A 16,448-nucleotide genomic window follows, 5' to 3' on the forward strand; every position below is an offset into this window, starting at 1 on the left:
GATTGGATGTTTGTGCTCGGGCCACGGGTCTCCGTCTCCGCACATGCAGCTGCACACGGTCCATCTGGGAGGACGCCTATGCCGAGGCAGGCAGGCAGGCAGGCAGGGGTCGCTCCAGCGCACAGAACACAGGCCGTCTGTGTGGACGACTCAGCTTTAGTGTGTGAGTCCTGGTAGAGCAAAGAGAGCTCACAGTTCTGACTGGGTAGTACTTACCCTTCGGCACAGATCAGCTTACCCACCCAGAAATGCTAAGTGTAACCATTGGGGGTTAATGCTAAACTGACCTTAGATCAGTGTCTATGGGCAACTTCATCTTAATGCTTCTGGGCTTAGCAAGGCTTATGCCCTGTGTGGAGGCTAACTTGGCTATCCATTCAATACTTAATGTAAAAAAGTGACTTTTTTCCCTTATCCATTTCAAATGGCATAGATAGCTTTCCATTCAATTATGTAAATAAAAATAATTGTTTCCAGCTCTATTGAGCTCTATGGAAATACTAGCTCTCCTTTTGTGTTAGCTAAATGCTATGGTTGATGTGACATGATGCCCAAGCTGCTGTAGAGGACAAATGATCATGCCCTTTTCAAAAGAGGAGGCAAGAATCAGGCCGTGTAGCTAGTAGCCTACATATGAGATGGTGATGACAAAAAAATCCAAAGCGCTAAGAAATTTACTTGGGTGTGTGGTATGAGAGAACGAGAGAGTGAGAGAGGTAAAGCAGCTCTTCAAATTATAATTTCCCCGCCCGCTTGACTCTACTCTTGGACAGCACAAGTGCTGACTCAGGGGAAAAGTCCAGATTGCTTTTGGAATGGGATGAGTACCCAAACGAAGAGATAGAGACAGGAGGGAGTGAAGAGAGAATGGACGGAGAGGAGCTTGAGTGAAGGAGCAGAGAGAGGGAACAGAGAGGGAACAGAGAGGGAACAGAGAGAGAGAGAGAGAGAGAGAGAGAGAGAGAGAGAGAGAGAGAGAGAAGAGAGCAGAGGGAGGGCCTAGGAGGATTTGTGCTCAATTTCATTATGTTTTTGGCTGAGGGAAGGAGTCTGCAGAGCCATAAGAAGCTTATCTGAAGCCATAACCCATTTGATTAACAGCTATTGATTGAGCCTTTCAATTGGTCCAAGTTAAACGTGGCTGTATTAGCCCTAGATGGGCTTTCTGTATTAGACGTGGAGGTACTGTTGGCTATCTGTGTTAGCAGTGGATGGGCTATTGGCTGTTAGCTATCTGTGTTAACGGTGGATGGCCTGGGCTATCAGGCCTGACAGGGTGGAATGGATTAGAGTGGAGAACGCCTGATAACCCTGTGTCAGGCAGACGTTTGCCAAATCGGGAGACTACGAAGCTAGCATCAGCTAGGGATGCTACGGCTAACACATGAAAGTCTACTGCAATGCTAACAGGTTATGAGTAGCATAGTAGCTAGCTAAAAACGACCTAAAAACAAACTTCCTTTACAGTACAGTAGTTTCACACCAACAACCACCAAGTGACCTTAATTGCTAGAGAGGGTGAGTACCTCTCCATATTACTCATTGGCAGAGCAGAGTCTTTTTCACGTACAGAAGCAGTGTCAATGATTAACATGGACAGAGCCTTGTGCTGCAGTTACCTACACCTGATCCTCTTAAGTTCATCTGGCTCCTACAGAAACCTATGAAGGTCATTGACAACACAGCATACTGTGAATACTAAGTCATTAATGAACGAGGGTACTGTAAATGAATGCACACAGACCTATGCAGGCGCACACACAAAGAAAACACACACACACACACACACACACATAACGGAATGCACATACACACGTAGGCTACACACGTTTCACACGTTTAACAAGTGCACACACACACAGTCACGCTCACACATGCTAACAAATGCCCACAGACACAGAAACTCACACGCAAACGAATGCACACACACGTGTCCAACACACTGGGACCATCATTAATAGGCTGTGCACACGGCTCTGCAGTGTTGCGGAGTCGATTAAACCTCTGACTAGCAGGAAATAAAGACAATCGACCCAGGATAAATACAGCACACATGCCCGTACATAAATGACAGGAGAGGTAATGAACCTCAAACACAGGAGAGGAGAAGTGTGGAGGAGAAGAGAGGAGTGGAATCTCCAGGGAGCTGACAGAAGTCCACGTGCGCGCGCACACACACACACACACACACACACACACACGCACACATCTGAAATTATAGCTTATTTCCTATATAGTGCAGGTATATATGGTCAAATGCAATGTACCTGGTAAAGATAGAATAGAAAGACAGAAATCCTGTCAGGTTCTATACGGGGAAGCACACGTGCGCACGCACACACACACACACACACACACGCACACATCTGAAATGATAGCTTATTTCCTATATAGTGCAGGTATATATGGTCAAATGCAAGTACCTGGTAAAGATAGAGTAGCCATCAAACAGCCTTTGCCCACTGAGTTTGATGGGTGGTTTCTGGAAAGTTTTTGCGCACACCTATAGTCCCAGCACTAACACACTTACTTAACACTTCTAATAAACACATCAAGCTCATGGTTAGATAAATCCGGAGTGTTAGTGCTGGATTATGAAAGCCTGCAGACAATACAGCCATCCAGGACAAAGAGTGAAGAATACCACCGTTGAGGGTAAGAGGCAACACACTCCTTCACACAACAGGGGGGGGTAATTGAATCAAACTGACAACATCTCTCCGTCTTGCTGGAGAGTTGATAAACACCCTTTGTTCGTTTCCGTTCGCAAGATTTCATAGATTTCTCAAGTGTTGAGAGAAGTTTTTTCTTGCGTCATACTTTTTTGCGGATCTAACAACAACCTCTATAACAATCTGAGAATGACACATACACACATGCACACACACAAACACACCACAAATTGTGAATGTTAATCATAAACCAAGGCATATGTGGTTCATTACCATTACGCATTACCATTACGCAACCATAAACTTACCAGAGGATTGCGGCTTTCACAAGCCATTCCAAACCATCCATTGTACAGTACAATGCAAGGTAAATATTTCCCCCTGTCATTCTAATTCTCACCACAGAGACCTCACCACTACCAGAGACTGACATGCCCTGATGAGAATGACACAAGTCCTGCTGAGACCTGAGGATGTCCTAATGCATTCAGCAAAAAAGGAAACGGCCCTTTTTCAGGACCCTGTCTTTCAAAGATAATTCGTAAAAATTCAAATAACTTCACAGATCTTCATTGTAAAGGGTTTAAACACTGTTTCCCATGCTTGTTCAACGAACCATAAACAATTAATGAACATGCACCTGTCGAACGGTCGTTAAGACACTAAAAGCTTACAGACGTTAGACAATTAAGGTCACAGTTATGAAAACTTAGGACACTAAAGAGGCCTTTCTACTGACTCTGAAAAACACCAAAAGAAAGATGCCCAGGGTCCCTGCTCATCTGCGTGAACGTGCCTTAGGCATGCTGCAAGGAGGGATGAGGACTGAAGATGTGGCCAGGGAAGATTTGGCCGTCCTCGCAGTGGCAGATCACATGTAACAGCACCTGCACAGGATCGGTACATCAGATCATCTCACCTGCGGGAAAGGTTCAGGATGGCAACAACAATTTCCTGAGTTATGCCAGGAACGCACAATCCCTCCATCAGAGCTCAGACGGTCCGCAATAGGCTGAGAGAGGCTGGACTGAGGGCTTGTAGGCCTGTTGTAAGGCACGTCCTCACCAGACATCACCAGCAACAATTTCGCCTATGGGCACAAACCCACTGTCGCTGGACCAGACGGGACTGGTAAAAAGTGCTCTTCACTGAAGAGTCGCGGTTTTGTCTCACCAGGGGTGATGGTCGGATTCGCATTTACCGTGGAAAGAATGAGCATTACACTGAGGCCTGTACTCTGGAGCGGAATCGATTTGGAGGTGGGGGGTCCATCATGGTCTGGGGCGGTGTGTCTCACAGCATCATCGGACTGAGCTTGATGTCATTGCAGGCAATCTCAACACTGTGCGTTACAGGGAAGACATCCTCCTCCCTCATGTGGTATCCTTCCTGCAGGCTCATCCTGATATGACCCTCCAGCATGACAATGCCACCAGCCATACTGCTCGTTCTGTGTGTGATTTCCTGCAAGACAAGAATGTCAGTGTTCTGCCATGGCCAGCGAAGAGCCCGGATCTCAATCCCATTGAGCACATCTGGAACCTGTTGGATTGGAGGGTGAGGCCTAGGGCCATTCCCCCCGGAAATGTCCGGGAACTTGCAGGTGCCTTGGCGGAAGAGTGGGGTAACATCTCACAGCAAGGACTGGCAATTCTGGTGCAGTCCATGAGGAGGAGATGCACTGCAGTACTTAATGCAGCTGGTGGCCACTCCAGATACTGACTTTTACTTTTGATTTTGACCCCCCTTTGTTCAGTGACACATTATTCCATTTCTGTTAGTCACATGTCTGTGGAACTTGTTCAGTTTATGTTTTAGTTGTTGAATCTTATGTCCATACAAATATTTACACATGTTAAGTTTGCTGAAAGTCAACAGAGTTGACAGAGAGAGGACATTTCTTTTTTTGCTGAGTTTATGAACACCGTATTTCACCACAAATAGAGGAAATGCATGATATTAAAAGAGACGGTTTGATGTTGTCCTGTTCCACGTTCCAACTCCTGGTCACACTAACAGAGGTCTTTGTATTGACTCCAGTCTACACACACTCATGTTCTCTCTCCACCCTCCACCCATGCCCTCAAGAGTCAACGCTCATGATCAATCCCTTCAGGTTATGGAAGAGCACATGATTTTCCTAAGATCATCTCTGTCTCTTTCCCCTCTCTCTCAGCCTCCCTCCTCTTGAAGCCAAAGGTTAAAGATAGGAGAGGATGGTGGGTGGGGTCTTATCTTTGAATCTGTTTTATAGAAAAGGAATAGGAGGAAGAAGATAATATGGCTGATAAATTGGCATTATCTCCTTGGGTTAGTGAGATCTAATCATCAGCCTGAACCAAAATGAATGATCCAATGAAAAAGACTGGAATTAGAAATAGGACCTACCCTGCCTTCCTATCTGAGGTGTGTGTGTGTGTGTGTGTGTGTGTGTGTGTGTGTGTGTGTGTGTGTGTGTGTGTGTGTGTGTGTGTGTGTGTGTGTGTGTGTGTGTGTGTGTGTGTGTGTGTGTGTGTGTGTGTGTGTGTGTGTGTGTGTGTGTGCGTGTTGGTGGAGATTCTGTGAAACCTTTCACTGCAGTGGGCTAAATCAGGGACACATAGCTCAGGCAAGCCCCTCAGGCAGAGTTGAGAGAAACGCAAGGGCCGCAGAGAGAGAGAGAGAGAGACAAACCTACGGCACATATACAGTATATCCAACCATCCAACCAACAAGGAGAGGGAGAGCATTCCCCAGGTTACCGTGGAAACCAGCCCCCTTCACTGAGAGAGAAGTACAAAACCAATCATTTATATTATTAACCCTGTCCTTGCCAAAAGGTAGTCCCTCCAGGATTCCGCGATTGCAGATTTTTTTGCAAAATCCACAATTCCCTGCATGTTATGTGAGGGCTTGCATGTTTTAACAATCACCACACTATTTCTGCATAAAACAGTTAAATCCTCGTAATATTATCGCATAAAACTGACCCATCACCACAGTACAAAAAGAGGGCTCCCAATTTCAACCAATTAACTTGTGTTGAAGTTTTTGGTATAATTGTTCCGCACAGTACACAGGTAGTACGATTCAGAGATACAGTCCCTTACGTAATGCGCACGCGCCCACACACACACACACACACAAACACACACACACACACACACACACACACACACACACACACACACACACACACCTCGAGAGCAGGGGACATTACACACCTCTGCAGCCAGCTGATAATGAAGCTGCATCTCAGGGAACCCAAACACAGCCATCTGGGCAGAGGATCCCCTCTCTCCCCCTCCCTCTCTCCTCTGGGTCTCTTTAGTCTTTAGGAGCATCCATGGGTAAATTGCAGTCTGTCTTATGAGCACAGAGTGATCCACAGAAAGTGATAAATATATGCTCAGTCCCAATCCAACCTCTCCATAGACACTTCACGATGCCCTCACATACAGGAGAAGCCAATGCCTCATTGTTACGTCCCACAACACAACTGGAGATGGCCAATACATCCACCAGAGATCACTTAGCTTCTGAAAGAAACACTATAGAGGCTAGAGAGGAAAGAGGGAAGGGGAGGGGAGTTTGGAAGTAGGCCATGGAGAGAAGAGAAGAAGGGTAGTGTTAGAGTGTGGAAGAGACAAGAATGGAGAGAGAGAGAGAGAGAGAGAGAGAGAGGGGCCATAGGAGAGTGAGAGAAGAGATGAAGAGAGAGGGGGTAGTGTTAGAGTGTGTGAGAGGGGAGCAATGGCAAGCAAAGGCAAGAAAGAGGGGGTAAGGGTGGGTGGGAGAAAAGGAGAGAGGGGGAAGGGAGGGAGGAGAGGGGGATATAAAAAGCTTGGAGGCTGCAGTCTTGCTGTGATCCCCAGGATGGAAAGCATGGCCATTGTCAGAGGAGAGATGAAACCATGACAACCATCCCCACTGCTGCTGCCCGACACACACACACACACACACACACACACACACACACACACACACACACACACACACTGCTGGACACTTAGCAGATGAGGACCAAATATGACGCTGGAAAGCCTGCGTTAAAGGGGGCTCCAACTCTTACAGATGAAAACACACAGACAGCAAGACAGCTCTTCTTGGCAAAACGCCTCCAAGTTTGGCACCTGTAGAAAAATGACACAACATTCCCATCCAAAATCTGCCATTCATAATAACCACTCAATGTTGCTAATTTAGGAGCAGCAAAATAAACAAAGAAGTTATTGTTTGCCATTGATGTATATTTGAATGCATTACAACCTTGGATTGAGTCCTTGCTTTAATAAGAAACCATTGTGTGTAGGTTGAACAATGATATAGGCACCTATTGGATGATCTCAATATCAATCATAGTAATCTTATAGGAGGGTTTGGAGAGGTGGTGGGTTTCTCATTTGAGGTAGAAAATGGAATTAGGCTACAAGGTTTCCTCTTTAAATCCTGGCCCCTTGGGGGTGATACGCACACGCACACAAACAGACACACACACAAGCACGCACAAACGCACGTCTCTCCCCCTGCCTGAGCTCCTGGTGTGATGACATATGGGCTTCTCTGTCCTCTCTGCAGACGCAGCACAGGGGAAGTCTATTCATAATAACAGCCATCAACAACCTCAGTCAGCCTCACAGTCAAGCTGGAGCCAGCACAACACACACACATGCTCACACACACACGCGCACGCGCACACAAAATAAAAAATAATAGCATACATTGTCAATGGTTTAAATATATACACACAAACTCTCTGTCATGTCTCATGTGAAGACATGTGCACAGTCACACACACACACACACACACACACACACACACACACACACACACACACACACACACACACACACACACACACACACAGAGTCATTCAACGGCGTTTCTGCTTGTAGCCCAGCTCCACTTTAGATTCATTTCAGGACGCGGAGTCATAGTTGGAGTGGACACTGGAGCTCTGGGGGGACAGGGGGAAACAGATGACACAAGCTCCACATACGTGGCATGCCTTTTACCAAAAAAACAGGGTGGTGGGGAGAAAAGAATGGTTGAGAGGGGTGGGGTTGGTAACGGAGTTTGTAGATGTTGGACAGCTAAGGGAAGCCGGGATGTCGCTTACCCAGGCTAGAGAGCAGGGTGGTGGGGAGAAAGGACTAGATGAGAGGGGGTGGAGGTGGTTGTAGTGGATAAAATAAAATATGTTTTATTGTCACATAAACTGGATAGTTGAAGTTTGTGTTGTTTGATTGGGTCAGCCATAGTAATAAGGTGCCCCTGGAGCAAATTACAGTTAAGTGCCTTGCTCAAGGGCATATTGACAGATTTTTCACCTTGTCAGCTCAGATTTTAAACCAGCAACCTTTTGATTACTGGCCCAATGCTCTAACCGCTAGGCTACCTGGCACACTAAGCACCTATGAGCACCTATGGTATACAAGGACACAGGTACAGAAAGTGACCCGAATGGATGTGTTCATATGAGAATTGAATGATGTAATGTCACTAGCAGCTCTCCATGACCAATCAAATGCAATCAGTGTAAGAGCCAACGCTAATACTAGCCAAGGTGTCAGACCCTGAGCTGTTTCACCTATCTTTGTGCTTGTCTCCACCCCCCTCCAGATATCGCCCATCTTCCCCATTATCCCCAGTGTATTTATACCTGTGTTCTCTGTTTGTCTGTTGCTAGATCTTCTTGTCTCATCAAACCTACCAGCATTTTTCCCATAATCCTGTTTTTTCTCTAGTCCTTGTTTTCTTGTTTTCACGGTTTTGACCATTCTGCCTGCCCTGACCCTGAGCCTGCCTTTTGTTCTGTACCTTGTGACACTGCCCTGGTTTACTGACCTCTGTCAGCCCTGACCCTGAGCCTGCCTGCCGTTCTGTACCTTTCGTACCAGTCGGCCGTATGCTTCAGTCTGGAGGAGTTTGTGGCGGAGGTGAAAAAGGTTTTCGATTCTCCATTGTCTGGGAAAGAGGCTACTCGAAAGTTGCTTCGGCAAAACTCCCGCAGTTTGGCAGACTATACGGTGGATTTACGCACATTGGCAGCTGATAGTGCCTGATCCCGGAATCGCTGTTCAACATGTTCCTGTACGGATTATCAGAAGAAGTTAAGGACGAGCTAGCAGCCCGAGTACTACCAACGGATCTTGCCTCCGAGGCTTCCCGGAAGTCCCGACGTCTCTGGTGCCAAGAGAACCCGAGGCTACCCGAGTTCCCCCAAGAGTCTTTGAAGTTTGCAGAATCACCTCTACCCGAGCCGATGAAACTAGGCAGAGCGAGCCTGTCGCCAGCCAAAGGTTTGCATAAGCTACACACAAAGAGTTGCCTGTCTTGTGGGACTAATGGTCATTTTGTGTCCTCTTCCCCACTAAAAGACCAGGCTTACTGGAGTACTCTGGAGGGCCATATGGATAACTTTTCCTGTCCCCCTCTGCTCTCCATGCCATCCTGCTGGGGGGGAACCAGTCAAAATCTCTCCAGGTACTCATCGACTCTGGGGCCGATGAGAGTCTTTTGGATGATACCCTGTCTTTAGAGCTGGGCATCCCCACTCAGCCCCTCTCCATTCACATGGACGTTAGAGCGCTGGACGGATGCTCTATAGGCAGGGTCACCCACAATACCACTCCCATCAACCTACGAGTGTCGGGGAACCACATTGAGGCTATGCAATTCAAGCAAATTATTATGTCTCTTCAGGTTCCTGTGATATTGGGATTCTCTTGGCTCCAGCGACACAATCCCCTCATTGGCTGGACTGCTGGTGCCATCATGGGCTGGAGCCCTTTCTGCCACAGCCATTGTGATTGCCTGCCCCAGGACGTCTTCCTGTGGGCTGGGAAGTTGCCACGGACCTCTCTGCCATTCCCGCAGAGTACAAGGACCTCCAGGAGGTTTTTAGTAAGGCCCGGTCCACTTTGCTTCCTCCGCACCGACACTATGACAGCAGGATCAACCTTCTCCCAGGCACCACACACCACCCCGGTGACGAGTGTACTCTCTGTTAGGACCGGAGACCAAGTCTATGGAGACCTACATCGAGGACTCCCTAGCTGCAGTGTGTATCCATCCTTCTGCCTCCCCCGCCGGCACAGACAAAACCCTGCCCCGGTGCATCAACTACCATGGCCTCAATGACATCATGGTTAAGAACTGCTACCCGCTACCACTCAACGCCTCGGTCTTCAAGACGCTCAAGGGGGCAACTATGATCTCCAAGCTGGACCTGCAGAACGCATACCACCTGGAGCGGATACAGGAAGGGGACGAGTGGAAGACTGCCTTCAACACAGTCAGCGGTCACTATGAATATCTGGTCATGCCATTTGGTCTTACCAATGCTCCCCACAGTGCAGCTGTAATGTTTCCTGGGATTTTACAACTTTTATCGTTGCTTTATCCAGGGTTATAGCACCCTGGCTTCCCACCTGTCTGCTCTCACCTCTCCCAAGTTCAAAGCTCAAGTTACATCCCTGTGCCTTCTTCGCCCATCGTCTTAAAGCGAGGAACTACGATGTGGGGAATTGTGAGCTTCTCGCGGTGAAGATGGAGCCGGAGGAGTGGAGGCACTGGTTCGAGGGGGCAGAACATCCTTTCATTGTGTGGATGGACCACAGGAACCTGGAATATCTCCACACCGCCAAACGTCTGAATTACAGGAAAGATAGGTGGGCCCTGCTTTTCACCCGGTTTAACTTCTCCCTCTCCTACCGACCGGGATCCAAGAATGTCAAGGTGGATGCACTGTCACGCCGCTATAGCCCCACGGCTGCACCCTCGGACCCTGAGACCATCCATCCACCTCGTGTCTGGCGATGGCACTCAGCTGGGGAATAGAGAATCAGGTGCGTGAGATGCAGCATTCCCACCCGAACCTCGGGGGAGGCCAGATAACTGGATGTTTGCCCCTGACGTTATCCATCCCTCCATCCTGGAGTGGGCCCACTGCTCCAGGCTTGCGTGCCACCCTGGCTCCCATCGGTCCCTGGCCTTTGTGCGACAATGCTATAGGTGGCCTTTTAGTGGCCTACCACGGTCCCTGACGTCACCATCTGCATGATCAGTGAACAGAACAAGACTCCTCGGCAAGCTCCAGCTGGTCTCCTTCAACCACTTCCTGTCCCTCACCCTCTCTGGTTTCACATATCCCTGGACTTTGTCACAGATCTCCCCTCATCTGATGGCAACACTGTCATCCTGACAGTAGTGGACCTGTTTTCCAAAGCAACCCATTCCTCTCCCCGAGCTAACCTCCATGGACTACCGGTGGATCCATGTACACCAGGTGGACATGGTCTCTTCACAGCTCTGGAAGACATTCTTCACACTCATTGGGTCGTCGGCCAGCCTGTCCTCTGGGTTCCATCCTCAGTCTAACAGCCAGTCAGAGCGAGCCAATCAAAACCTGAAAATGACTCTTCGCTGCCTTGTCTCTGCCAATCCCACCATTTGGAGCCAGCAACTCGTGTGCCCCCGCTCAGCCCCCGCTCTTGCCGGAGCAAGAGGTCGGCATACCCTCGGCCCAGATGTTCGTCCGCTGCTGTCGCCGTACCTGGAAGAGAGCCCGGTTGTCTCTTCTCAAGACCACCGGAACCCGGCTCACTGGTATTGTCTCGGGCAGAGGGTATGGCTGCCCACTTAAGATCTGCCCCTCCGGGTGGAGTCCCGCAAACTTTGCCCCTGTTTTATTGGCCCTTTCCCCATCTCCAAGATTCTTAGCCCCTCTGCTGTTCGTCTTCTGTTGCCCGTACCCGCCGTATACATCCCTCCTTTCATGTGCCTAGGATTAAACCTATATCATATAGTGCTTTTACTCCTGTTTTTTCTCGAATCCCTGTTTTCCCAGTTTTGACCATTCTGCCTGCCCTGATCCTGAGCCTGCCTGTCGTTCTGTACCTTGTGATGCTGCCCTGGTTTACTGACCTCTGCCTGCTCTGACCCTGAGCCCGCCTGTCGTTCTGTACCTTTCGGACTCTGCTCTGGATTACTGACCTCTACCTGCCTGTCGTTTGCCTGCCCCCTGATTTTGTAATAAACGTTTGTTACTTTAAACTGTTTGCACATGGGTCGTCTCCTGAGCCGTGATACAAGGATTCCAGGGAATAAAGCCTTCACATAAATATGGTAATAAGACCAGAGTACAGGTTCCCATTGCTGTGTGACCTCGCTGACCTGCATGGTCATATAGGACTCTGTCCCTGTCTCTCGTCCATAGGACTGTAAACAGCAGTGACTTTGGAGTGAAAATTGCAGTTTGTGCATTACAGTAGGCTACTGTATGTATGTATGTACACCCTAATGCGTGAGTTCTATATTGATAAACGCAGTTCAACACATGCAAGCCATGTCACCCTCACCTTTATATAGCCCTGGAAGTGGTTGACATAGATTTGAACTAGTTACTGAATTAACAGAAAATGACAGGGTTCCTAGTGCAAAGGATGCATATGAATCCCAGCCAGAAGTACATATAAAAACCTCAATCATCATTAATCGGCCAAGACAAAATTGGAAATAATTAAGGGGGTGAACGTTATTTATAATAAGGATTAAATGGAGAAACTCTGACCTCTAAGCAAAATATATATTTTACCTAAACCCTCCCTGAATGCTTGAAAAATAAGAAAGTGACCCTCCCCAATACCCAAATGCATCATTAAAACATAATGTGGATAGCAGAGAACATCCTTACAGTTTAACCTCCCTATTTGAATAGACCAGAGCCTTGGATTTGTCGTTTAAGAAATTGTTATTTGTCCTGTAAGCATTACAACGCAGGAATTATTGATCGCGCACCGGGCTGCAGGCCCGAAGGTTTGGGTTTGGGTCTACAGACCATCGTAGGGGTGGAAAGATCTCCTTTTAAATAAAAACATTGCATGAATCTATCATCTAACTTGCAAGTCTGAGAAAAAAAACATAGCCTTTTTTTTAAATTTCATGTGGTGGTTAGAGCGTTGGACTAGTAACCGGAAGGTTGCAAGTTCAAACCCACGAGCTGACAAGGTACAAAATATGTCGTTCTGTCCCTGAACAGGCAGTTAACCCACTGTTTCTAAGCCGCCATTGAAAATAAGAATTTGTTTTTAACAGACTTGCCTAGTTAAATAAAGGTAAAATAAATAAATAATAATAAAATAAATAAAAAATCTAATTATATTTCTCCAATGCCAAATCAGTGTGTCTTGTTTGATACAAAACTGTCCCTGTTTACAAATAATTAAATCTGAGATGTCATTAGGAATCTGAGCATGACCCTTTCAAAATGTAGGCCTACTGCGCAGAAAATGTTATATTTAACCGCTTGCTACCCTTCTTCCATGGCTTAACTCAACGAGAGAATGTCACAAGTATTTCCTTAAAAGCTGTCTGGGTTTAAACATATTCTATTGTACAGAGAGTGAATAGCTTAATCAATAGATAGCGACAAAATTAGATTACTTTCCAAGAAAATTATATTTTTTCTTTCTTTCTGTAGAAGGTTGTAGCTCAGCCTCGGAATGTCAACGAAATGAAACAGTGTTATCCTCATATGCATCAGAGTCGTGTCTTCCCAGGGTGTATTTTACAGCTTGTTTCTAGCATAAAGCATCGCGGAACAAAGCGGCTCTTAAAGTTCACTTTATATAAATTGTTTTTTTCTTCCTCTAAATCTTAAAACTAACAATGGGTAGACCTGCGCTTTTCACCGTTTACTTTAATAAAAGGTAGGTCTATGATGTACATTCATACCCCCGCAATTCGAGTCCAGGTTAACTTAACAGCCCTTCACTGACACAGAGGTAGGCTATTTAAAGAGCGCATGCTGGGTGGAGAAATTGGCCGAGATTTCTATGTATATAGCAGCCTACAGCCTAATTTCGAATGTGAAACAGGAAGGCCTACCTCTCATTTCTTGAATAGGAAGAAATAGGCTCAAATACAAAGCTCTCTTGTTGTTAGTAAAGTCGAATATAATTGAAGATGGTTTAAATGAATTATGCCTACTCGATTTTGCCTACTTTCAGCACCATGAGCTGTCCATTTTCAATTCATTTTGCCGTGACTGCTGCTTCAAATTTCAGCACCACAAGGTAAATTACTCGAATCTGGCTTATTGTTAGGTCAATAACTCTGATAAATGCAACATGGACTATCAAAGTTGACCTACGGTCCTCCTCATCGTCGACCTTTCCTTCTCAATCTAAAGAGTACATAAACTATAAACTAGTCCGCACGCAAGATAATGCATTTTTTGGACTCATTATTTTCGAAATGATGATTTTACTCTCCTCATGAACTGCCACTGTAGGCCTACACAGTACAGCATTGGTTAGGCTGCACACACATGTTTGGGGATCAGCAAGAGCTCAGGGTTAGAATATCCATTGCAGTGTGTAATGCAGCCTTGTTTTATTTACACCATCCCAGCAGCCATCTTAGAAATATAACTTTGCTCTGTGATTCTCTGAGCATGGACTTTGTAGCCTATAGCCAATAGGCTATGGATCAGTTGATTGAGACCACTCTATAGGCGCACTTGATATTGCGCGCCCAGAAGAGAATCAGAGATTATGGGGGGAGGGGGGGGGGCTTTCAAAAAAGTAGCCTATAGCCTATGACAGTGGTACCCACATCATTGCCTAGTGGTTTTGGGGATGCTATGCCTCCCGCATAGGCTATTTATTTTAATCAAAACTGCTTTAGCCGGATACAAATAGGGTACCAGGAAATCATTAGACTACGTCCATCTTTCCTTTATAAAATACATTTCACCCCATGCGTGTAGTTTGGGATTAAAAGTATTTGTAATTGCAGCAGAAATTGCACGGATAGGTGCTAGTGCTTGTCATTGCAGGGACTGACAGTGAAACCACACCGCTGGTACAGCAGCCTTGTGCAGTGCAGTAGCTTGCCCTATCTCATTTGGCAGATATCAGCGCAAGCTTCCCCAATGCAACATTGTAAACGACAAACGTGTGCATGTTCGAAGACAGCTACACGCTACAATGTAACAAACCCACAACACACAACATTGCGATACCATCTCCCCGTTGTCTGGCAATGAGGATTAAAGGGATATTATTATTATATTTCAACAATCACACGTAAGCCGTGTGGACTACATGTAGCCCAACTGTAGCCAGCTGACTAGGCTATAGGGCGGACCAGTTTATTATCTTTTATTGTGAAGTAGAATTTTAGGACAATCCACATAAGACATTCAAGTGCACAGTCCCAATCCCGATTGATGCAATGAGTCAAAAGCAATTCGTGGGAACTAGAAGTAACCGGCCCGCAAGTTAGTGATGCACCCTAAATAAAACCCACCAAACCCACAATAACCTACTGAGAAGCCCATGTTTCCTAGCCCATGTCAGCATAACTCAGTGCGTTCACATCATCCACGTTTAGACAAGCGACAAGGACTAACCTGTCTGTCCTTTTCCGAGGGTCTTTTCCAAACGATAAGGTCCCACATAGTTCATATAGTGTGCGCTGTTGTCTTTGCCAGAAGATGACATGTTGTTAGAATTTAGTAATATGTCTAACAGAATAATAAATACAAATCAAAATTATCGTTTCAAATCAACGGAAACCGTAGGTTATTCCACAGGGCAGTCGGCTGCTGCTCTCCGGTTGGCCTCCTCTCTCTCGCCTCACGCAGATGGTCGGTGGGATTCTCTCTTCTCTGGGTCCCTTTCTAACCTATTTTGTTAGTTCACTCCCCTCTGTCTCTACCTCCTCTTTTCACTGCTGAAATGTGGCGTCTTTAAATCTGGATAACATGGTGTTCTTTTCGTCCGTGTTCGTATTGTGGAGAGGAAACGAGACGCGGTGAACACAGATTTGGCACAACCCGTTGACGGGGCAATCTAACAGGATAGTGTTTTAGTGCTGACTGACGCCAACGTCTTAGCTGTATGAATACGCATGCGCACAGCGCGCACAACGCAGGGGCTGGTTGGCCCGGCACGTCATCGGGCGAAAGCGGGGAATCAGCACGCTGCACAAAACGAATGCAATCACTTTTCACCCGGTTTAAACTCCTTCCACCGCGGTAACCAGGTCCAGATAAAGGAATCCCTTAATTTAATTCAGGTCGAAGTGACAGAATAGCATTACGGGGGAATCAGCGCAGTAGCCTCCTAGTATTTGCCAAGCATATTTGTAAATATTCACAAAAGTGATTAACATTGACAAACCAACTATATAATAGAATAGTGACCAGCAAATAGAATTGGTGACAAAACCTATCCAAAATCTTGTCTCTCCTTTACCCAATAAAACAAGTGGCTTTCTGATTTGGTGTATTAGCAACACTGTAGCTACCATAGCCTACCTCGCTCCTCAGAGAGACTACTTCATAGCTGCTTTAGTACTTTGATGTCAGTCTGAGCATCTGTACAGGTTGTGTCCCTATGTCCCAACCTCTCCTCCTCCTAAATCACCAGTAACATCTTCCCTAGGTCCACCTTCTCATCCCTTCACTGGCACTTCCTATCTTCCCTCGCTCATCAAATCAGATTGTATTGTATTTATATTTATATTGAGGTGTAGTAGACCTTACCGTGAAATGCTTACTTACAAGCCCTTAACCAACAATGCAGTTCAAGAAATAGAGTTAAGAAAATGTTTGCTAAATTAACTAAAGTTAAAATAAAATAAATAAGTAACACAAGAAAATTACATACAAGTAATGAGGCTATATACATGGGATACCAGTACCTAGTCAATGTGCGGGGTTACAGGTTACTCAAGGTAATTTGTAAAGTGACTATGCATAAATGATATCAGCAAGTAGCAGTAGT

General features: G+C 46.3%; 1 protein-coding gene across 3 annotated transcripts in view; it reads right to left on the bottom strand.

The window, feature by feature from the left end:
• LOC135506000 (serine/threonine-protein kinase BRSK2) overlaps positions 1-15,500 on the bottom strand; it is a 169,138-nt gene extending 153,638 nt beyond the window's left edge. For all 3 annotated transcript variants that reach the window (XM_064925335.1, XM_064925343.1, XM_064925329.1), the window contains exon 1: positions 15,071-15,500. In XM_064925335.1, the coding sequence (XP_064781407.1) occupies positions 15,071-15,161 (91 nt within the window). In that variant the 5' untranslated portion in view covers positions 15,162-15,500. The remainder of the gene's footprint in view (positions 1-15,070) is intronic.
• Between the last annotated feature and the right edge of the window lie 948 nt (positions 15,501-16,448).

Source organism: Oncorhynchus masou, chromosome 2 (genome assembly GCF_036934945.1).
Source record: "Oncorhynchus masou masou isolate Uvic2021 chromosome 2, UVic_Omas_1.1, whole genome shotgun sequence".
Taxonomy (NCBI): domain Eukaryota; kingdom Metazoa; phylum Chordata; class Actinopteri; order Salmoniformes; family Salmonidae; genus Oncorhynchus; species Oncorhynchus masou.